We start from the raw sequence: 23979 nt of genomic DNA, 5'->3' as shown, positions 1-23979 counted from the left end.
AAAAATTTAAAAAAACAAATAAAAAGAAAATACCAAGGGAAATCCTAATTTATCAAAGGAAATACATATAGGCACAGAAATTTTTTATGGCTTTTATGCAAACTACAATCATAGAGTTATCAAAAAAATTCTTAAAGTTGGGGCTGGAGCAATAGCACAGGGGTAGGGCATTTGCCTTGCATGCAGCCAACCTAGATTCGATTCCTGTTTCAACCTTCCTTCCTTCCTTCCTTCCTTCCTTCCTTCCTTCCTTCCTTCCTTCCTTCCAGGATATTTGATGAACACAATTCGATTCCCAGCATCCCAAATGGTGCCCTGAGCACCGCCAGGGGTAATTCCTGAGTGCAGAGCCAGGAGTAACCCCTGCGCATCGAGGTGTAGCCCAAAAAGAAAACAAAAATCTTAAAGTTGTAAAATCTCAATATTTTAATAATAAGCAGAATAAATGATAGAAGGAAGTCAATTTGCGTTTAGAGTAGTATGTTACTAGCAGAATCAAAATAAAGTAGCATAGAGTTTCTAAATAAATTTGAAATAAAAACATGTTTCTTCTTAGCCCCAAACTCAAATATTTTAGGACAAAGGAAACTAAGAATATTCATTAAAAAGACTATCTTCAAGTATTTTAAGTTTTCACCACAGTAGATAAATTTATACTCTTATTTTATTTTTTGTATTCCCCCTACTGATTTATTTTTTTCTATCAGAATCTATGATATAACAAAGCAAAACAGAACTATGGAAGTTCATGGTAATACATAAAATTTTTATGAATACATCAGAGATGATGAAGTTTTAAAATTATACATTCTCCAAAAACTGAATCAGGGGAACTGGGAAAATGGAACAGACTAATTACTAGTAAGAAACTTGAAACAAGGGCCAGAGAGATAGTACAGCAGGTAAGACACTTGTCTTGCAACTGGTCAACCTGGGTTCATCCCTGGCATACAATATCATCCCCCAAGTTCGCCAGGAGTGATCCCTAGCACAGGGCCAGGATTAATCCCAGAGCACAGGAAGGAAGGAAGGAAGGAAGGAAGGAAGGAAGGAAGGAAGGAAGGAAGGAAGGAAGGAGGGAGGGAGGGAGGGAGGGAGGGAGGGAGGGAGGGAGGAAGGAAGGAAGGAAGGAAGGAGGAAGGAAGGAAGGAGGAAGGAGGAAGGAAGGAAGGAAGGAAGGAAGGAAGGAAGGAAGGAAGGAAGGAAGGAAGGTTGAAACAGGAATAAAAGTCACCAAAAACAAAAGCTGAAGTCCAGACAGGTTTACTAAAAGTGAGCTCAACCAACCTTCAAAGTAAAATTATTTTGTATACATCTCAGGATAATATTACCCTGATACCAGAAGCAGCAACATTTATTTATTTTTATATATTTATTTCTAAATTACAGACCAGGATATTTGATGAACACAAGAAAATATCCTCAAAAATTTCTTAGTGAATCAAATCTATGACCATATTTAAATAATCATTAACCATTATCAAGTAATTTCATCCCAGGAATAGAATGATTCATTATACGCAAATCAGTTAATGTGATATGCTGATGGGTGAAAGATAAAGATAAAATAGCATGACCATATCAATGGATGCAAAGAAAGTTACTGACAAGTTCAACCTATCTTCATAATAAATACCCTCAACAAAACAAAGAAGGAACTTACCTCACTATAGCAAAGTCTACAAACAAACAAAAATCCAGCTAACCTCATAATTCAATGATAAAAGTCTTACAGCCCTTCTTTCTATTTTTAATTTTTTAAATTTTATTTTATTTTTATAAAGTTTTCACAATAATTTATTACATCCAATACTCAAACAACAATCCCACCACCATTATACCTTCCCGCCACCATATTTCAAATTTTTCCACCCTCCCCCAAAGCCTGCCTACAAAATAGGACCTAAATAATTTTTTTTGTATTGCTTGTTATGAATAATCGACAAAAATGATTCCAAAACGTTTCCTTACAAGAAAGTGTGTGAAGATTGTTTTATCTCACCCTGGAGCCATTAAACCCTTGAATAAAATATATTATCTCATTTTTGCTTTGGGACAGGGATTGAGGCTTGGGATGGAAACATCCCAAATATGGTGGGAAGGTGTAATGGAGGTGGGATTAGTGTTTGAATATTGGATATGATCGAATATTGTGAACTATCTTATAAAATAAAAATTTTTTTTTTAATTTTTAAAAGCTGGGACTGAAGAGATAGCACAGCGGGTAGGGCATTTGCCTTGCACGCGGCCGACCCGGGTTCAATTCCCAGCATCTCATAGGGTACCCTGAGCACCACCAGGAGTAACTCCTGAGTGCAGAGCTGGGAGTAACCCCTGTCACTGCCAGGTGTGACCCAAAAAGAAAAAAAGAAAATTTCAAAGCTCTTGTATAAGAGATTACTAACATGCTGTTACAGGTGAGCCTTCTATGAAAATGTATACATATTATATATGCATATATGCATTTTTTAATCAAAATCGGTTGCCTTCTAGTTTACAACCCACCAAATGTGGAAATGTAGTACACTACTCTTAGTATATCAGGGGCATAGAGTATGAGATATCACTCCAAGAATTCTAAAATTTTAAATAGGGCGATACAGCTGGAGTTTAGTTTTTAACTGGATGGTGACTTTGGGATCCAGAGGCATCTCTGCAGCTTGTTGATGTCTTCCACGATTTATCTGTGAATCTCTGGATCATGGCCTTTAATGAGCTGATATGGCGCCAGAGGCTGTTCTTAGGCATGACTGCCAGGCTCCTGGAAGAACAGGGAGATGAGGGTGACAGCCCTTCTTTAAAAGACAAGGATACCCACTTTCAACACTGTTATTTCCTGAGCACCAAATCAGGAGTAAGCCCTGAGCACTGTTGGTGTGGTCCAACACTCTTCCTCCAAAACTTATCTCCCTGGCGTCACTTTTACTTCTACTGTATCTTTTCTTTACATCTTAACTTCCAGCTTTCTTAAATTATTTATAATTACACCATGATATTACATGATTGTGTTATTCAACTGATGCTTCACACATTGTGTATTTGGCAACCATCTCTTTTTCAAACATTGGTTCAGATTTATGTTGCTTTCTATATTTTTCTAAATATCGCCAAACATAGTTAATGACCTCTTCATTTGTTAGTTTTGTGTCTAATATACATTTCTATTTTGGGGCTCATAACTATTTAACTATGCATATCGTGTACTAAACTGTGTCCTCTTAGGGGAGAGAGAAATTAGTGAGAACTTTAAGAGTCATAAAAGTAGTTTTTCCTGGCAGCTCAGATAGAGAAGGGACCACCATGTAAAGGATGCTAGGAGAGCCCACTCCGGATGGGAGATGCAAGCTGAAAGTAGACTATAGACCAAACATGTTGGCCACCTAATACCTCTATTGCAAACCACAACACCCAAAAGGAGAGAGGGAGCAAAAGGGAATACCCTACCATGAGGTGGGGTGGGTGAAGGGGACATGGCGGGGGTGTTGGGAGGGATGCTGGGACCATTGGTGGTGGAAAATGGGCACTGTTGGAGAGATGGGTACTCGACCATTGTATGACTAAAACACAAGCATGGAAGTTTGTAAGTCTGTAACTGTATCCCATGGTGATTCACTAATAAAAAATTTTTAAAAATTAAAAAAATACTCAGAATCCCCACAGAGAAATGAAAGAAAGTAGCTTTTCCCCAGGTACGTAACTTTGGGGAATATATTATAAATAGAGAAAATTTTCTGAAATGGTACAAGATCATGAAAAAGTAGCACAGTATGCCCAGGACTGATAAAACAATAGATATTAAGATTTTTAAAGCAATGCCTAAGAAGCTGGAGCTATAGTACAGCAGGTAGGGCATTTGCCTTGGACACGGCTGACCCGGGTTCGATATCCAGCATCCCATCTGGTCCCCGAGCACTGCCAGGGGTAATTCCTTAGTGCAGAGCCAGGAGAAACCCCTGGGCATCGCAGGGTGTGACCAAAAAAGCAAAAAATAAATAAATAAATAAATAAATAAAGTAACACCTAAAGTGTTACTTTAAGACATTAAGGCTCTTAAAGTAACTCCTAAAGTGTTTCAGAACATGCTAAGAAATTAGTGTCTAACATTCCCTCTTAATTTTAATAGATGGGTGGTACTGGGGTATTTCCCAAAGCTCTATGGAGAGCAATGTCCTTAAAATTAAAATATTGATAATAATACTGACTCATGAATTACACATGGAGTAATTAATACCTATCTATTATGATTGTGAATATTGTTGGTTGTACTGTTAACATCTATATTCTTTGATAGACTGGAAGACGTTTCAATTCATTCTTTTGGGGGGGGGGGCAACACACCCGGCAATGCACAGGGGTTACTCCTGGTTTTGCACTCAGAAATTATTACTCTTGGCGATGCTCAGGGGACCATATGGGATGCTGAGGATCGAACCTGGGTCGGCCTCATGAAGGCAAATGCCCTACCTGCTGTACTATCACTCCAACCCTGTTTTAATCCATTCTAATCCCTAAAACATTGTAGGTGCTCAATCTTGACAATGAAATTAAATGAAAGTGTTTGAAATTTAGCAATATAACAATTTAACATGGTACATCTTCATTGGTAAGAGGAACTAGAACTAAGGATATCACTTAGAAAGCTATTATGAAGATCTCTGCAATATATATGATACATTACAGCAGTAGAAATAAATATGGAGAAGAAATGTGCCAGAAGGTTGATAGTTATGGCTAGTTTTTTACTTGTGAAGAGTATTGGAAGGATCAGGGTCCTACTGGAATATAATATCTGACTTCAAATCCTAGTCCTTCACTAACTTCGTGTATGCTCTTAGAAACTTATTACACTTTCTAAAGTTTCCATTTCCTTGTCTGTAAAATTGGAATGTTTGCTCGAGCGGGCCCAGTAACGTCTCCATTGGAGACTTTGTTGTTACTGTGTCTGGCATATCGAATACTCTCGGTAGCTTGCCAGGCTCTCCGAGAGGGGCAGAGGAATCGAACTCGGGTCGGCCATGTTGGCCGCTTGTAAGGCGAACGCCCTACCCGCTGTGCTATCGCTCCAGCCCATTGGAATGTTATTAATAATAATTTCTAAATATGATTGTTAAGGTGAAATCATGTTTGCTACTCAGTAAAATGCTCTATATATACGTTTATTTTTTAATAGGCTTCTTTATTTTTTTAATTAAAAATAATTTAATAGTGAGACATCATGAGGTACAGTTGCAGACTTACACATTTTTGTGCTTGGGTTTCAATTATACAATGATCAAATATCCATCCCTCCACCAGTGCCCATTTCCCACCACCATGTATCCCTCCCACCCCCCCATCCCCCCTATCCCACCCTGCCTCTGTGGCAGGGCATTCCCTTTTGTTCTCTCTCTCTTATTGGGTATTTTGGTTTGCAAAAGAGGCAATGGGTGACAATCATGTTTAGTCTATAGTCTACTTTCTGTTCATTCACTCTTGTCATTCTCATCACCAGTATTTATAGTGAGATAAAGAAGTGATTTGATTTCAAGTGAGTCTAACTTGTTCTCGATATTCACTGAACGTTCACTGAACAAAGAATACAGAGGATTAGTCTGTACAATAACTCATTCTGTTTTTAACACCCTAGATTCCAGATGTCCAAGGAGATTTGCTTATGAATAGAAAAGAGGAGGGAAAAAGAAACCAAAATATTCTTTTGTGGTTAGGGAAGGTGTTCATTGAAAAGATAAAGATGTTGAGTCTAAAACCATAGGTCAGGGAATACAACAAATATTCTGAGAGAACAACCACACACCTACCAGCAGAAAAGAAAGGAGGCAGGGGAAGGACAAGGAGACATTCCCTTTGTCCAGTTTTTTTTTCCTTTTTGGGTCATACCTGGCGATACACAGGGGTTACTCCTGGCTCTGCACTCAGGAGTAACTCCTGGTGGTGCTCAGGGGACCATATGAGATGCTGGGAATCGAACCCGGGTCGGCCGCGTGCAAGGCAAATCCCCTATCCTCTGTGCTATCTCTCCAGCCCCAACCTATGTTCAGTTTAATAGCTTGCAAAAGAAGGAAGGCTTGGGCTGGAGCGATGGTACAGCAGGTAGGGTGTTTGCCTTGCTTGCGGCTGACCCAGTTCGATTCCCAGCATCCCATATGGTCCCCCGAGCACCGCCAGGAGTGATTCCTGAGTGCAGAGCCAGGAGTTAGCCCTGAGCATCGCTGGGTGTGACCCAAAACCCAAAAAAAAAAAAAACCGGAGAAAGGCATCTGAGCATTTTGAAAACAAAGCATATTGGAAAACGACAAACTCTTAGAAAGGGTGGAGCAGATTCCAGATTGTAGTGATCAATAAAGTGCAGGTCTACAACAACAGAAAGCAGACGAACATCACCCAGGTCTCTAACATTGTCAATAATGCCAGAAGACTGAAAGTAAAGTTATCACGTCTCCCAAATAGTGGGTCCCATGAGACTGAGTTGCAGAATTCTCTCAGATCAATGAGTCCCAATAGGAATGAGGAGATCCAGCATTTATTATGCCCAACTCTGGCTCAAAACACATGCTGCAATGTGTGCTGAAAATCACTCACCTCCTAGACTTTTTCTTTTTTTTCTTTTAATGTAGGAGTACTGCAATTTATTCAGCCATTGATTAAGCTGATTGAATTGGGCATGATCTCCACATTCCTTTTTTTTATTCAGAATGTTAATTTTATCTTATTATTTCTTTTATTAGGGGCTGGAACGATAGCACAGTGGGTAGAGCATTTGCCTTGCACGTGGCTGACCCAGGTTCGAGTCCTCCATCCCTCTCAGAGAGCCCGGCAAGCTACCAAGAGTATCCCGCCTGCCCAGCAGAGCCTGGCAAGATCCCTGAGGTGTATTCGATATGCCAAAAACAGTAACAACAGGTCTTACAATGGAGACGTTACTGGTGCCTGCTCAAGCAAATCAATGAACAACGGGAGGACAGTGTTACAATGCTATTATTTTTTATTATTTTTTAATGACCATGAGATAGTTACAAAGCTTTCTCGTTTGAGTTTCAGAAATACAATGATCGATCACCCAACCTTCCACCAGTGCACATCTTCCACCACCAAGAACCCCAGTATCCCTCCCAACATCCTACGCCTCCCCCTGCCTCTATGGCAGACAATCTCCCCCATACTCTCTTTTGCATCGCTTGTTATGAATAGTGGGCTGGAGCGATAGCACAGTGGTAGGGCGTTTGCCTTGCGCACGGCCGGCCAGCCAAGCCAGGTTCGATTCCTCTGCCCCTCTCGGAGAGTCCGGCAAGCTACCGAGAGTATCTCGCCCGCACAACAAAGCCTGGCAAGCTACCCGTGATGTATTCAATATGCCAAACACAGTAACAAGTCTCACAATGGAGACTTTACTGGGCCTGCTTTAGCAAATCAATGAACAACCGGAGGACAGTGCTACAGTGCTACAGTTATGAATAGCATAAGAGGTCACATGACCATCCATGAGAGTTGACTTCCTTCCTCTTTCTCACCTTCCAGGAAAACCTGGGGAATCTTGTTATCCCCCCTTCACTGCAATGCTATTCTTTCCCCCACTGAAATGTTTTTCTTTTTCTTAGCCCACAGGGAAGCCAGACTGGTTGAAGGTGACATTCCCTGCTCTGGTCGTGTTGAAGTGAAACACGGAGATGAATGGGGCACAGTGTGTGATTCCGACTTCTCTCTGGAAGCTGCCAACGTGCTGTGCAGGGAACTGCAGTGTGGCACGGCCATCTCTATTCTTGGGGGAGCTCACTTCGGAGAAGGAAACGGACGGATCTGGTCTGAAGAATTCCAGTGTGTGGGTGACGAGTCCCATCTTTCGCTCTGCCCCGTAGCACCTCGCCCAGATGGAACCTGTAGCCACAGCAGGGACGTTGGAGTGGTCTGCTCAAGTGAGATCCAGGGAACGTGAATCATATATTCCTGTACTGTCAACAGGCGAGGGCTTGGTCATCACATACCTTTTTTTTTTAAAAAGCCTTGTCTCTCTCCAGGATATACTGAAGTCCGCTTGGTGAGTGGCAAATCCCCATGCGAGGGACAAGTGGAACTCAAGACGCTGGGGACATGGAGACCCATCTGCAGTTCTCACTGGGACATGGAAGACGCCCACGTTCTGTGCCAGCAGCTTAAGTGTGGGGTTGCCCTTTCCATCCCAGGAGGGTTGCATTTTGGGAAAAGCCAAGGTCCGTTCTGGAGTCACATGTTCCACTGCACTGGCATTGAGCAGTCCCTGGGGGACTGTCCGGTCGTAGCTCTGGGCGCACCGCTCTGCTCATCCGGGCAAGTGTCCTCGGTGATTTGCTCAGGTAATCAGCTCCGCTGGGCTCCTTCACTCTCCATCTTCTCCCTTCCTCCTTCTCATCTTCTGTGCCTTGGAGGACTGAGAGGTGTGGTGTGGGGTCTCTTTGCAGGAAATAAGAGTGACACATTGCCCCCCTGCAATTCAACTTCACTCCCAACAAGCTCTCCCGTGACAGAAGAGAGATCCGTTGCCTGCGTAGGTGAGAATCCGGGACGGAGCTAGGGGAAGGATGTCAAACCGTTTGGAATGTGTTTTAGTAAACGTCTGTTTCCTCTTCAAGGGAGTGGCCAACTCCGCCTGGTGAATGAAAGCAGTCGCTGTGCCGGGAGAATAGAGGTCTACCATGAGGGTCTCTGGGGAACCATCTGCGATGACAGCTGGGACCTGAGTGATGCTCATGTGGTGTGCAGACAGCTAGGCTGTGGCGTGGCCATCAATGCCACAGGTTCTGCTCATTTTGGGGAAGGAACAGGCCCCATTTGGCTGGATGAGATCAACTGTAATGGAAAAGAGTCTCACATTTGGCAGTGCCATTCACACGGCTGGGGAAGGCACAACTGCAGGCATAAGGAGGATGCAGGAGTTATTTGTTCAGGTATGTCCTGCATAGAACTTATGGCCACGGTCACATGAGAAAGAACTGATGTAATGAGGGATGTTTACCTGGGAGAATCCACTGAAAAGCAAGAGGGAACTGATTGCAGTTCAGAAGTGTACCATGCACCATTCAGAAGTGTACCATGGGTCTAGGACTGAAGCAATAGCACAGTGGGTAGGGCGTTTTCTTTGCACATAGCTTACCCGGGTTCGATTCCTCCATCCTTCTCAGGGAGCCTAGCAAGCTACCAAGAGTATCCCACCCGCATGGCAGAGCCTGGCAAGCTACCTATGGTGTATTCGATATGCCAAAAACAGTAGCTACAAGTCTCACAATGGAGACGTTACTGGTGCCTGCTCGAGCAAATTGCTAAACAATAGGACAACAGTGCTACAGTGCTACCATAGGTCCAAGTGACCAAGTACTACCAGGAGTGGTCACCTGGCCCCTGGGCACTGCTGGGAAAACCACAAAAAATAAATAGAAAAAATATGAAGTCTCAGGTTGGTCAGCAGAGAACAAGGAGTCAAACCATGTCTGCCTTGCTCTGGCATATGCCCTAACCATTATGCAAAAAAAAAAAAGTATAAAAAAAGGCTTTAGGGGGTTGGAGCGGTACTACAGCAAGCAGGTAGGGCATTCCATCTGGCTTGCATGTGGCCAACCCGAACTCAGTCCCCAGCATCCCGTAGGTCACCTAAGCACCACCAGGAGTAATTTTTGAGTGCAGAGCCAAGAGTAACCCCTGAGCATTGCCGGATATGGCCCAACACCCCAAAAAAAATTTTAAAAATTAAAAATAAGAAAAGATTCCAGAAGTGTAGATTTGACAAATCAGTGCTACCTCATTTGCAAGTTAGTATAATGTCAGAAAAAAACAAAAAGATTTAGAAATAAGCTTACATATCATGGAAATGACAACAAGCCTAATAATAAAAAATTCTTTTACAAATGTGTAATTCTGGATGTTAGGGGATTAATCAGTATATTGATTAATATATTGACGAGGGGCTGGAGTGATAGCACAGCAGGTAGGGCATTTGCCTTGCACGTGACCGACTCGGGTTTGATTCTCAGCATCCCATGTGGTCCCCCGAGCACCGCCAGGTGTGATTACTGAGTGCAGAGCCAGGAGTAATCCCTGAACTCCTGAGGATCGCCAAGTGTGACCCAAAAATTTTTTTTAAAATAATATATTGATGAATAAATTAAAAGGACACAATTTCTTTGTGTCCCTTTTATCAGACCAGTGATTATCTTATTCTTACTAAGTGTGACACACTTAGTAAGAATAAGATTCTGCAGAGCATAGATAATTATCATGTCCAAATAACTTTTCATGACATATGAATGAGATTTGTTGATATAAGAACAAAAATTTTCATGAGTCCACTATTTGTCTATATGGAAAGCTTTAAATTTTTTGTGAAGTAGAAAACTGTAGTTGGCTATAATATATTGGGAGAAAAGAGTACATTACTCAGTTACCTTGGAAGTAAAAAAATATCTACATTATAAAAGTAATTTTGATCCCATTGAATTGTGAGGGAGGGGCACACCTGGTGGTTCCCAGGTGATCATGCCAGGCTAGGGACCAAACCCAGATATCCCACAAGCAACCATGTACTCTAGTTCCAGCTTGCATGATACCATTAACCACTGACTTTTAAAGACATACATCTAGTTGAGGTTATGAACAATAGAGTTGTTCAGTGCTAGGAATGGTAATATTCCAACTTAAGGAGGTGAGGTACTCCACAAAACTCTGATTTTAGTACATAGACATCTCACTGGGCTGGAGCAATAGTACAGAGGCTGGAGTGATAGCACAGAGGCTGGAGCGATAGCACAGTGGGTAGAACCTTGCACGCAGCAGACCCAGGTTCGATACCTCCACCCCTCTCAGAGAGTCCTGCAAGCTACCAAGAGTATCTTGTCCACACGGCAAAGCCTCGCAAGCTAACCATGACGTATTCAATACGCCAAAAACAGTAACAACAAGTCTCACAATTTGTTGTGAGACGTTACTGGTGCCTGCTAGAGCAAATCGATGAACAACGGGAGGACAGTGCTACAGACGTCTCACTAAATTTTAACTAATGGGGCAACTGTAAATAAAATTAATAAGGATCCATTTACAGTAATTAAGGGAGAAAAATTCAAGAATGTTTCCATTAAGAATCAATTATGGCATTTGAAAGAGGTCCTAGAATACAAAACTCAGAATATATTTACAGGATGTGTTCCATATTTTACTATGATCTACTAAAGATCCAGAAGATATTTTTTAAAATTTAGTCAAATTGACATGTTGTACCTATCTTCAAAACCATTCTCATGTCAGAGTAGAGGAAATACATCCTTCGAATCTTCGAAAACATGAAACTATTAACTTCTGCAATTCTACCCTAGAGTTCCTGTCCCTAAGAGTGGTCAGTGAATCCAGCAGAGACACCTGTTCCGGCCGTCTGGAAGTTTTTTACAATGGAGTTTGGGGCAGCATTGGCAAAAGTGGCATATCTGCAACCACTGTGGAGGTGGCCTGCCAACAGCTGGGCTGTGGGGACAGTGGGACCATCAGTCCTGCGTCTTCAGACAATATAATGCCCAGACAGATGTGGGTGGATAATGTTCAGTGTCCAAAAGGACCCAACACATTATGGCAGTGTCCCTCATCTCCATGGAAGCAGAGACCAGCTACGCCCGCAGAGGAGACCTGGATCACATGTAAAAGTGAGTACCCTTGGATCTACGTGAAACTTTCAATCCACACTTCCACTTGCATCTTCCTATCAAATTAAGTAAGAATCAGTAACTTCCGGTACCTATTATACCTGGATGGTACCATGGGCTTTAATTCATTTATCCTTTTGGTATTCAAAGATCATACTTTTTCTCCAAAATATCACATGTCCCGGGGGTATGGTGCCACCAGCAGGTCAATCTGTACCTGTGAGGCGAGTGCATCAGCAGCCTGATGGCACCTTCAGACTTCCAGATACCCCAAAATTGCTGCTGTGCCTTTGGCCAGACCCCAAAAACTTGGGGCAAAGTTTATCAAGAAAGTAAACAGCCCAAAGTTAGGTATGTGGGAAACACACCCACAAACCACCTCAGGCTCAGCTATATAATTGGAGGCATGGCCTCTCTGGTTCCTGATCGAACTGCTTAATGGCCATGGTCCCAGAGACTCAGAAACAAATTTCAAAACCCAGCGGCTTTTGGCAGAAATGCGTCCAGTCCCTGCAGTAGGTTACCGGTGCTGGGCCAACCCAGGTGGGAATAGGTTTTGTGCCTTGGCCTGTTCCCCTGGCGACCCCATAACCACCATCCTCCAGAGGCCACTGGACAGTCAGGTTTGGGCCTGCAGTGACAAGACATTTTGGGCCTCACGGGATGGGGGTGGAGCCGGTCCTGTCCTCCCTGTCCCAACGAGACCCCAAGCCATCGCCCACGAATGACCTCTCTGGCTCCTGATCAATCTGCTTAGCGGCCATGATCCCAGAGATTCAGAAACAAATCTCAAAACCTAGCGGCTTTTGGCAGAAACGGGTCCGGTCCCAGCAGTAGGTTACTGTCACCGGGTTACCCCGGGGGGGGGGGGGGGGAAAGAGTGCTGTCCCTCTGCCTGCTCCCCCTTGGTGGCTTGGTGGCCGCCATCCTCCAGAGGCCACTGGACAGTCAGGTTTGGGTCCACAGTGACGAGACATTTTGGGCCTCACGGGATGGGGTTGGAGACGGTCCTATCCTCCCCACCCTAACAAGATCCCAAGTCATCGCCCACAAATGACCTTTCTGGCTCCTGATCAATCTGCTTAATGACCAGGATCCCAGAGACTCAGGAGCAAATCTTGGAACCCAGCAATTTTTGGCAGAAATCCCTCCAGATTTAAGTGTTAAAATTTCAGAATTTCAAAATTGTGTGGCCACTACTGCAGCCACGTGACATCATATTTTATTTAAAACCAGCAATAGAAAACAGATTGCCTTTTCAGCAGATCTGTTGCCTTTTCAGCAGATCTGAGTGTTGGGGTAAAATCTCAAATAATAATGGTGGGTCTGGTGTCAAAATATTGAATGTGATCAAAGTAGAGAGAGAGTAATGTGGAAATCATCTGCCCCACAGGTAGGTGGAGGGTGTGGGATGGGGATATACTGGGGTTGTTGGGGTGGAGAATGGGCACTGGTGAAGGTATGGGTGTTTCATTGTCTGACCAAGACTTAGACCCGAAAGCTTTGTAACTGCTCTCACGGTGATTCAATGAATAAAATTATAACAAATGAAAAAAAAAAAGTAAGGTGGAGTTCATGCACAATTCGATCAGCTAATCCGTGGCTGAATAAATAGCAGTACTCCTACATAAAAAAAAATTACATGTCCCATGTCTTGAAAGTTTCACTTAATTGCTTTCTCATTGAACTAATGAGAAGTATATACTGTGTGGGTCAAATCTATTGAATGCTCTGCCTTACCTAGGTCCTCATTTTCTTTCAATTATTAAACCCTGGTATGTAGCTTACAAAGAGAAGCAATCAGAAAGATTCCTCTTAAAGATTTTCCCCTTTCTTCTTAAACTGGAAGAAGATTTCTAATTACCTGGCAGTCTCTCAAGTTCTTTTCTATTGAAAAAAATATAGCATTATAAAACATTAACTTTATTCACTTGACGTTTCATGAGTCACACTAATGTTCTTATGTCTAAGATTAAATAGACCAAGTTGGCTAAAAGGACATGAGCTTTTTAAAAAGATGGATTTTGGTTTTTGGAGCCAAGAAGACAGCATAGGGATTACCTGTCATCCCACCAACCCTGGTTCAAATCCCTGGTGCTACATATGATCCCCTGAGCATCTCCAGAAGTCACTTCCAAGCACAGAGCCAGTAATAGAGCACTGAGTGGCATCCCCAAAGCCTTAAACACCCCACAAAAATAGATGTAGTTTTCCAAATGAATATATATTGGTATGCCATATACATATTATACATGTCACTGTCACTGTCACTGTCCTCCTGTTGTTCATCAATTTGCTCTAGCAGGCCCAGTAACATCTCCATTTTGAGACTTGTTGTTACTGTGTTTGGCATATTGAATACGTTACGGGTAGCTTGCCAGACTGCCGTGCGGGCGAGATACTCTCGGCAGCTTGCCGGGCTGTCCAAGAGGGGCGGAGGAATTGAACCCGGCTCAGCCGGGCTGGCTGCACACAAGGCAAACGCCCTACCCGCTGTGCTATCGCTCAAGCCCATTGTACATGTAAATATATGTATATACATATGCATTGCTTCAATAAAATTCTTCTTGGTGCAGTAATATTGCATTATAACATTACATAAGTTTCAGTTGTACATCACTGAAAATCAACATGTGCATAGAACCCACATTAAGTTCATCGCCGAAAGTTCAATTTTATCCTTTACTGTTCAGTTGTGCCCTACCCCTTACTCCCTTCTCTTCTTTTTAGGTCACCACAAATATATATAGGGATTGTCTGGCATCCCACCAACATATCCGTTCTCCCCTGTGTTGACTTACTTAGATGTATTTTCCTTCTCAGAAATGACTTAGGCATCTGCTTTTCTCAGGCAAGATCAGACTTCAAGGAGGAAACAGCACATGTTCTGGACGTGTAGAGCTCTGGCATCGAGGTTCCTGGGGGACAGTCTGTGATGACTCCTGGGACATTAATGATGCTCATGTGGTGTGTAGACAGCTGGGATGCGGCCCAGCTGTGGAAGCCCTGAAAGAGGCGGCCTTTGGTCAGGGAACTGGCCCCATATGGCGCAGCGGAGTGGAGTGCAGAGGGAATGAGTCTTCCTTGTGGGATTGTCCTCCAGGAACCTGGGGACACAGTGACTGTGGACACAAGGAAGACGCTGCAGTGCGGTGCTTGGGTGAGTGTTAAGAATCTGGATTAAGTTTGGAATCTCTGGAAGCAATGTGAGGACAGAGAGAAGAGTTTAAGGACTAGATGAATCTCACAGGGACCTGATGATGTTTCAGTCTGAACAAGGCTTCGTGGTTATACGTTGTTTTCATCAAGAAAAAGTTGATAACTTTTATATTATCTCCATGTATAAGAACCAGGGGATTCTTATTTTAAGCAGAAAGTGCAAGCTAGTACTAAAAACTTTCATGGGAAATAGAGATATATGTTCTATATAATTTTCTAAGAATAAAGGGTGTCTCTCTTTTTTTTCCTATAGAAAAAACAGGGAATAAAGGACCACCAAGTGCCAAAGGTATGTCATGGGGTTTTTGAGCATTATGTCCAATGGTCAGCAATGTTTTGAATTTCTCAAGTTTAGAGATTAAGTCAAAGAAGTTCTGAGGATCTGAATTTATTTTGGTGATTTTGTATGTGAGCTTCTAAAAAGAAAGTTAACAGGGACCCAGATCTTTTAACTAAGATAATAGCATCTTTTGTGATATTCTTTGTGCCTAGGTCACGGGTCCCTTGTTGCAGTTGGATTCCTTGGATTTATTCTCTTGGTGTCCCTCACAGTACTCCTCCTGTGGGCTCTAAAGCGAAGACAAAGACAGAGACTCACTGGTATGAATCAAACAATAGTTTTCTGATTTTTCTATGAGATGAGAAGTTTCTGTGGAATTGTAAAAATATCTTAGAGATAAATATCAGAAAAACTGCTCCTAGAAGAAATGGAAGCAGTTTCTCAGGGGAACTGATTTTAGAGGATAAAGGGGTCTTTGGTTGTAAGGATGACTCCTGAACACATTTGAGCAATGTTGGGTGTGGCTCCAAAAATTTTTGCAGGGAAATTAAAACAGGCACAAATGTAGACAAGCCTAAAGGATGGTGCATTTGTGTTTTGAGGGGAACTGAAAGTTTATTTCAAGGAGAGAAGTTACTGAAATGTCTGCTGAAGCAGGAAGAAATGAACTATGAAGTTCCATGTTCCCTGACAAGGAGATTAATACTCATTTAGGAGCTTTCTATAGGGGAGTGAAATAACCATGCTGTCTTTTATAAAGGTTTTTTCCTTGGCAACTGAACTTATGAGTGGTTGAGGGAGTACCACATAATTGACAAGAATAACATTTTTGAAGTATTTGAGGTGAAAGAAAAGGTTTGTGGTGAGAATAGAAAAAGATAGATTTCAGAGATTTTTTTTTTTAGGAAAAGCACGAATGAATTAAAGACTGCTGAAGGAAAAGGAATTGTGTGGTTGGTATTAATTGTGATGATGGTATTAGAGAAGACTCAACTTGTGTTGGGTGCATTGTGTGTGTGTGTGTGTGTGTGTGTGTTTAGCATTTTAGAAGAAAGTTTGGTCCTAGAATGGGATGCAATCTAGACAATAGAATGGATAAAGATTAAATCTCTGCTCCAATAGGCAGGTAGGGAAATGTTCATAAGTGCCGGTTTCATCCTAACCCAATATCTCTGTTGTCAGTTTTCACGAGAGGAGAGAATTCTGTCCACCAAATCCAATACCGAGAAATGAACTCTTGTCTGAAGGAAGATGATCTGAACCTGCTGACTCCTTCAGGTCAGTGGTATTTTATTTTTTCAAATTTTTCCTCATTTCATTTTGTAAAAAGCACCATGGTTTACAAAGTTGCTCATAGTTGGGTTTTAGACATACAATGTTCCATCACCGATCCCACCACCAGGTTCATCTTCCCCCCACCAGTGCTCCCTGGTTCCCTCTCCCACCCCCACTCCCAACCCCAGCCTGCCATCTCGACAGGCACCTTTTTAAGTTTGTTTACTTAAGTTCTGGGCTCATGCTTTCAATATTGTTGATTGTGGTTTAGACAGTTAGCTCTATCATTCCTTAACACCACTGGTGTACATTGACCCTTGACCCCTGTGCTTCTTAGATGTCTCCTCCCCAGTGTCCCCATCATTGACTTTTCTTCACCTCCCTATACTCTGGGGCCAAGGGTAATCTAGGCATGCCCCCTCCCTTTAAACCATTCATTTCCTCGTTCAATTACTCTAAATACCACTCATAAGTGATAGCCTGTGTTTATGCTTCTTTTTCTGACTCACTTCATTTAACATGATATCTTTCCGTTTCATCCATGTAGTAGCAAATTGCGTATCATCATTCCTTTTTCTTTTAATTTTTTATTTTAAAAATTTAAAATAAATTTTTATTTGGTGGTTCATGATATTTGATTACCGTTAATTTTCAAACACCAATCCCACCACCATTACACCAAATTTGGGATGTTCCATCCCAAACCCCAAGCCCTGTCCCAAAGCACAACTGGAAATTATATTTTGTACTGTTTGTTATGGAAAACTGTCTTATGATGTGTCACACAGCCTCAAATGCTGCCTCTCGGTCCAGGAATACATTTACTCATGGGTGAGACTGGCCTGAGTGTGTGGGGAGTGGCCTTGAGTGTGGTGGTGGTTGGGTTCTGAAGGTTTTTGGCTGCCGGGGCTGGGTCCCTTGGGGCGGGAAGAGCTCTCACCCGTCCCCCTCTCGGGCTCCCTGAGTGAAACAGCCTGGCACAGAGTCCAGTAGCATGGCTATGGCGGGTGTCATGTTGCTCCCTTCTGGGAGAAAAAACCATGCAATCTGGATGGTGGCCAGATGTCATCGTTCCTTACTGCTTGATAGTACTCCGTTGTGTATTCGTACCACATCTTCACGATTCACTGATCTGGTGTTGCACATCTGGGTTGATTCCAAATTTTAGCTGAGTGCTGCAATGAATAATGGTGTGCTTTTGAATTAATGTCTTTCTGTCCCATGAGTAGATGCTCCAAAGTGGAATTTCAAAGTGGGTCAATCTGGCAGCTTAATTTTCAGCTTAAGAGAATCCTCCAAACTGTTTTCCAAAGGGGTTGAACCAGACAATATTTGATAGGATTTTTTTTTAAAGAATTTGTTAGCTAGAATCAGGCTGGGGAAATATAAAATATACAATGTGACAGTTCTGATCCACATAAGGAAGAAAGACAGCAACTAATTATCCATAGAGAACACCAAAATTGCAATAATGATGACACCTTTGGTTAAGAGACCTGTGTTTGCTCTTTGTGAGAGACACAAATAATTCTGTAGCAGAACATTATGATTTTGATCTAGTTTTAGTAAAAATACTAAAACATATTAAACAAAAATTAATCTTCTAAGACATACATTAAGATTAAACTTTCGGAGAACCCGGCAAGCTACCGAGAGTATTCGATATGCCAGACACAGTAACAACAAAGTTTCCAATGGAGACGTTACTGGGCCCGCTCGAGCAAATCGACGATCAACGGGAGGGCCTTTACCTTTACCTTTACCTTTACCTTATTTATTTTGGGGGAAGTTTCCCTATTGGTGCTCAAGAGACCCAGGAACCCTCCTAGTGATTCTTAGTGAGTGCTTAGTGACTCTTTAGAGGTCCTCTGGCAGGGCTCAGGGGACCATATGGTGCCTGGTATTGAACTGGGATGGATCACAAGGAGGCATGTGCAAATCCCCTGTACTGTCTCTCTATCCCCAGGTTATTTCATTGTTTCTTTCTTACTTCCTGCGTTTGCCCTTTTGTTTCATAATGTTGGCCAGATTTCCCAAAAGGAGTCTCAAATTTAAAGTTTTTTGTAGCTTCACGGCATCCTAAGCATTTTACAGTACTGGCCTTGTTTTCAATTATAAATAATAATGCTCTTTCTTCTCACACACTATTTGTCTCCAGTGTACTAATTCTGCCTGTAGGCAGCATAATTCACTGTTAGAAATTTCCCAAGGATAAGTACTATGAAGATTATGTACCTTCTTGATGTTCCATTCCTTCCAAGCCTCTTTCATTTCTTTAATCCCAAAGACTTGGCATTATCAAGAACTGCCAGGAAAGCATAGTTAAGACATAGGAAAGATCTTCCACGTCATTAATATCACACTTGCAATTTGTCTTCCTAATTGAAGAAAGTATATTTCATTGTTCAAAGAGTATCTCAGACCCTGGAGGGGGAACTCTGACTTATTTCCGAACAATTATTTCCTTCTTTTTACAAACCCCCATGGTTTTAATGCTGCTGAACTAATTTTTGTTTCTTAATCTCTTCCTGTTTCTGGATAAAAAAGGGGACTATGCTGAGGTGCACTGAATACAAAAATGAAAATTTATGATCCAGTGAGGTGAGTGAGGAAGTTGAATTTTTCATTGTTCAAAATAAGTACATTTTTAGAAAATTTAGAACTTCACATGTATTAGAAATAAAGAATAATATATGTAAGATATATGCACTTATATATGCATATATATGCATTTTCATATGCATATGTATGTTTGTGTATATGTGTGTATATATATATTTCAATTGAAAATATTTAAATATTTTTTATAACTATGACTTGTTCATTTCTTGGATGACAACACCAATCAGGGGGTTAAGGAAAGTCTGGGTAGATAAATAAATCTTTTAGGTATAGTATAAGAATCATACCAGAAAAAAAGAAAAGACATATAGGCATAATACGTGCTTTTCAAAAGGTGATAGTAGAAAATTTGAAACAATCTATAGCAAACATATGTTTTGCAGAAATATTTATATAAGACATTTGAAATACCTATAGATATATACCTATATATCTATAGATAATTTGTAGCACCGTTGAGGCCAAAAGTTTATAACATTTTGTTATATAACTCAATAACTTGGGTCAAAGTGATAGGATAGTGGGCAGGGAGTCTGATTTGCTGGCTCTTCACCAGGGGTTCGATACCCCTGCACTCCATCTAGTTCCCAGAGTGGTCCCTGAGCACAGAGCCAGGAGTAAGCCCTGAACACTGTTGGGTGTAGCTCCCAAACGTTATAACCATTAATAGTATGTAACTGTATTATGATGCCCCTGCACATGTTTATTTGCTAAAGCATCTGGGGTTCCCTCAGAGCCCTTTTTCATCTGCGTAACTGGTACTTGTCCATCAGCATTCACCTATAGGGCAATCTTTTTCTAATGTTAATATGTATAAGAATAACTTCAATGTTTTATTATAATATCTATTCTTGCTTAGTCCCATCAACGCCAAGACACGGAGACTATAAAACCCTGCTCCCGGAAGCGCGCAGCCACATTAGGGGCCGCGCGACATCTTATTATCTTATTTTTCCTTTGGAGAACCTGGCAGGCTACCAAAAGTATCCTGCCCGCACGGCAGAGTCTGGCAGACTTCCTGTGCCGTACTCAATATGCCAAATACCAGTAACAATGATGGGTCTCATTCTCTAATCCTGAAAGAGCATTGAAATGGCTCTTTTAAAATCTCAGGGCTAGGAAGAAGGAGACATTACTGGTGCCTGCTCGAGAAAATCGACGAACAACAGGATGATCGTGATCACGATTCTTACCAGAAAAAGGGTATATATCCATAAATATGGAGCATTTATAAGCTCTATGCAACAGGAGAGAAGATATTATGTGCCTATAAATTATATAGATAATTTGTAGCACTGTAGCACTGTCCTCCCATTGTTCAATGATTTGCTTGAGTCAGCACCAGTAACGTCTCCGTTGTGAGACTTGTTGGTAATGTTTTTTGCATATCCAATACTCCACAGGGAGCTTGCCAGGCTCTGCCATGTTGGCGGGATACTCTTGGTAGCTTGCTAGGCTCTCCTAGAGGGATGGAGGGAACGAACCCAGGTCAGCCACGTGCAAGGCAAATGCTCTACCCGATGTGCTATCACTCCAATCCATAGATAATTTGTATGCAGAATATATAAATTGATTTTTAAGATCAAGAGATGATGTAATAGATAATTAGCCAAAGTTATGAAAAGATATTTTACCCAAAAGTAATTGAAAATGACAATTATTGAAAAAATGCTAAAATCTAATAACATGTGAAAACCAGGGCCAACATAAATTAAAAGCGGCATCAATATTTAGGAATGGTGGGAATACAGAGAAATATGTAATTTCATACATTGATGTTGGAAATGAAAGGTGTGGAAGGAGTTACAGATCCTTTGATCCAACTATTAACTCCTTTTTTAACCACAGAAGTCATTAGTACGTGCATGTGTATAAGTGGATTTAAAAATGATAAGCATGTGTATATGTGGATTTAAAGATGATACATGGGGGGCTAGAGCGATAGCACAGTGGGTAGGGTGTTTGCCTTGCACGCAGCCAACATGGCCGACACAGGTTCGATTCCCAACACCCCATGTGGTCTCCCAAGCACCACCAGGAGTAATTCCTGAGTGCATGAGCCAGGAGTAACCCCTGAGCATCGTGGGGTGTGACCCAAAAAGCAAAAAATAAATAAAAATTAAAAAAAAATAAAGATGATACATGGATTTCTTTTCCAACATTGTCAGAAATGACAAAAAGTAGGAAACAAAGTGACAATAAATCAGTAGGCTAATGTCTGAGGAAAATATGTGATTAACTAAAAAAAAAAAAATTCTCTCTGAAAATGCAGTAATAGCCTTTCATTTATGTGCTTACCTATTGTATCTCAATAAATATAATGCGTATATCTAAAATTTTACAAGTATGTGTAATAAAAAGCATAAAAAATTCCAACTGCACTAAAAGCTCAGTCTATTGATGATGATATAATCTCACACATGAATATTGTTCTGATAATTAATGATTAAACTACTTTTTCCTTAAAGAGTAATTACAGCCAAAACCTGTTTCAGATGATATGAGAGTGTTTTCAAAAAATGGCATTTCTGAATTTATCACTGTAGCTTGGGCTGGAGCGATAGCACAGCTAGTAGGGCGTTTGCCTTGCATGCGGCCGACCCTGGTTCGATTCCTCCATCCCACTCAGAGAGCCCGGCAAGCTATTGAGAGTATTCTGCCAGCACAGCAGAGCCTGGCAGGCTCTCCGTGATGTGTTCGATATGCCAAAAATAGTAGCAACAAGTCTCACAATGGAGACGTAACTGGTGCCCACTTGAGCAAATCGATGAACAATGGGACAGGACAATAGTCCTACAGTGCTACTACTGTAGCTTATATAGAGAAATAATTCTTCTACACTGAAGTTTCAAGATCATTGCATTTAAGCTTTCTCTTTAGGACAATTGACACTGTCAAAAACAAACACTGTCCTCCTGTCGTTCATCGATTTGCTCGAGCGGGCCCAGTTACGTCTCCATTTTTTTTGAGACTTGTTGTTACTGTGTTTGGCATATTGAATATATCACGGGTAGCTTGCCAGGCTTTTCCGTGAGGGCGAGATACTCTCGTAGCTTGCCAGACTCTCCAAGAGGGGCGGAGGAATCGAACCCGGCTCCACCAGGCTGGCTGCGGGCAAGGCAAACGCCCTACCGCTGTGCTATCGCTCCAGGACAATTGAATGCTTTTTAATATGTTGCAATGTATATATTATGTATCGTAATCTAATACTTCTGTGCTTGTGTCTATGAAAATGAAAAATAATTTCTATTATTTTAATTCAGCCTCGGCAATGCCTTGATAAAGACCAGGCAAGAATGGAGGAAGAATCCACCTCATTCTCTGAAGATGATCAAAGGGTTACACTCTGAGTCTCCTCGGATACCAAAGACTGCTGCTGAATTTATAAAAATTTAAGTAGGGAACATGACCACTAAAAGTTGTATAAGATTCTCCAGGGATATTAAGTAAAAAAAAAGTATATAGCTTGTTTGAATTATTCTTAACTTTTTGTTGGCGTTATGACTTTTTTGGGGGGAGGGGAGGTCTTAAATATATAATGCCTTTTCGTTTGTACGGAATATTATTTTCTACTTTGATCTAAATAATAGTTTTCTTCTTATTTCCAACTGGCCCATAAACATGTTTGTCAGGACTTTTTTATACCAAACAGATTAGACTGATTAATAAAATGAAGCTAACCTACAGAAATTCAAAATGAGTGCAAGAAAATTCTTTAGATCGGTAGCTTATAAAATCCCATTTTACTTTAGAATTTGCCACCTTGTATATTCACTATATACATATATATATAATTAAAGGTTGAGTTTTTCTCCTACTATTATATCTAATGTTAATTTGTTTGTTTGTCCAGTCTCAAAAGAACCCACAGATTTTAGGGGGGATTGTCCCCTGGGCTGCAACAAAGCTAGTTAGAACACAGAACAATCATTATAAGCAGGAAAGATCTTTCTGGTTTTCTCCCAAGTTTTCATTTAAAGTGATATATTCCAGACTCATTTGGTGACCAACTTTGCTTTTGTTCACATTATGATTCACAATCACAATCACAAATCATCCTGTTATTCGTCGATTGCCTCGAGCAGGCCCCAGTAACGTCTCCTTCATCCTAGCCCTGAGATTATATTCAAGGCTCTTTAGGAGAATGAGACCCATCATTGTTACTGGTATTTGGCATATTGGGTACGCCACGGGGAGTTTGCCAGACTCTGCGTGTGGGCAGGCTACATTGGTAGCCTGCCAGTTTGTCCAAAGTAGGAATAAGATAATAAGATGTCATAATAAGATGTCGCGCGGCCGCGAATGCCGCTCCAAGGGGTCCCGGCGAGCGAGGACAGTCAGGTGCAGGGGCAGAAGACTGCACTCTTCTCTTCCGGGATCTGGATTTTATAGTCTCTGAGTCTTGGCCGCTGATGGGATTACACGGTGCCAGGGGGTCAGTTGGTGGATGTGACCCCCGCCTACTGGAATTTGGAGGATCTGGGTGGAGGATGCTCGGCCCAAATCCGAATAGGCTTGGAGATCTCGGCCCCGGAACCCACGTGACTCTGTCCCTCTGCCAGTACCTTCATGTGTGCGGAGAGTGGTCTCAGCATGGTGGTGGCTGGTCCTGGAGGTCTTTGGCTGCCGGAGCCCTGGTCGGGGCGGGGAGGAAAGCTCAACCCGCTCCCCTCCCCTGCTGAAAGAGAAGAGTGCAGTCTTCTGCCCCCGCGAGCGAGGACAGTCAGGCGCGGGGGCAGAAGACTGCACTCTTCTCTTCCGGGATCTGGTTTTTATAGTCTCTGAGTCTTGGCCGCTGATGGGATTACACGGCGCTAGGGGGCCACATTATGATTAACATTCAAAACTGATTTTCAGGCCAGGAGAGAGTACAGAGGTTAAGGAGCTTGTGTTGCACTACAAGGCCGATCCCATCTGATCCCCTGCACC

The 23979-nt window shown here is 41.9% G+C and overlaps 1 protein-coding gene across 2 annotated transcripts in view; it reads left to right on the top strand.

The window, feature by feature from the left end:
* Positions 1-22826, top strand: part of CD163 (CD163 molecule) — a 44375-nt gene extending 21549 nt beyond the window's left edge. Inside the window, exons 7-18 of one of the 2 annotated variants that reach the window (XM_056134725.1) lie at positions 7596-7910; positions 8013-8327; positions 8433-8522; positions 8604-8918; positions 11334-11654; positions 14506-14568; positions 14758-14814; positions 15127-15162; positions 15366-15473; positions 16336-16431; positions 18976-19029; positions 22314-22826. In XM_056134725.1, the coding sequence (XP_055990700.1) occupies positions 7596-7910; positions 8013-8327; positions 8433-8522; positions 8604-8918; positions 11334-11654; positions 14506-14568; positions 14758-14814; positions 15127-15162; positions 15366-15473; positions 16336-16431; positions 18976-18998 (1739 nt within the window). In that variant the 3' untranslated portion in view covers positions 18999-19029; positions 22314-22826. Of the gene's footprint in view, positions 1-7595; positions 7911-8012; positions 8328-8432; positions 8523-8603; positions 8919-11333; positions 11655-14505; positions 14815-15126; positions 15163-15365; positions 15474-16335; positions 16432-18975; positions 19030-22313 lie in introns of both variants that reach the window. The other variant, XM_056134724.1, reaches the window with a different exon arrangement.
* The last annotated feature ends 1153 nt before the right edge of the window (positions 22827-23979 follow it).

This window comes from Sorex fumeus, unplaced genomic scaffold, assembly GCF_029834395.1.
Source record: "Sorex fumeus unplaced genomic scaffold, SorFum_2.1 ptg000101l, whole genome shotgun sequence".
In the NCBI taxonomy this organism is placed as follows: Eukaryota; Metazoa; Chordata; class Mammalia; order Eulipotyphla; family Soricidae; genus Sorex; species Sorex fumeus.
Note: the sequence above shows the minus strand (reverse complement) of the source record. Positions and strands in the feature narration are given on the sequence as shown.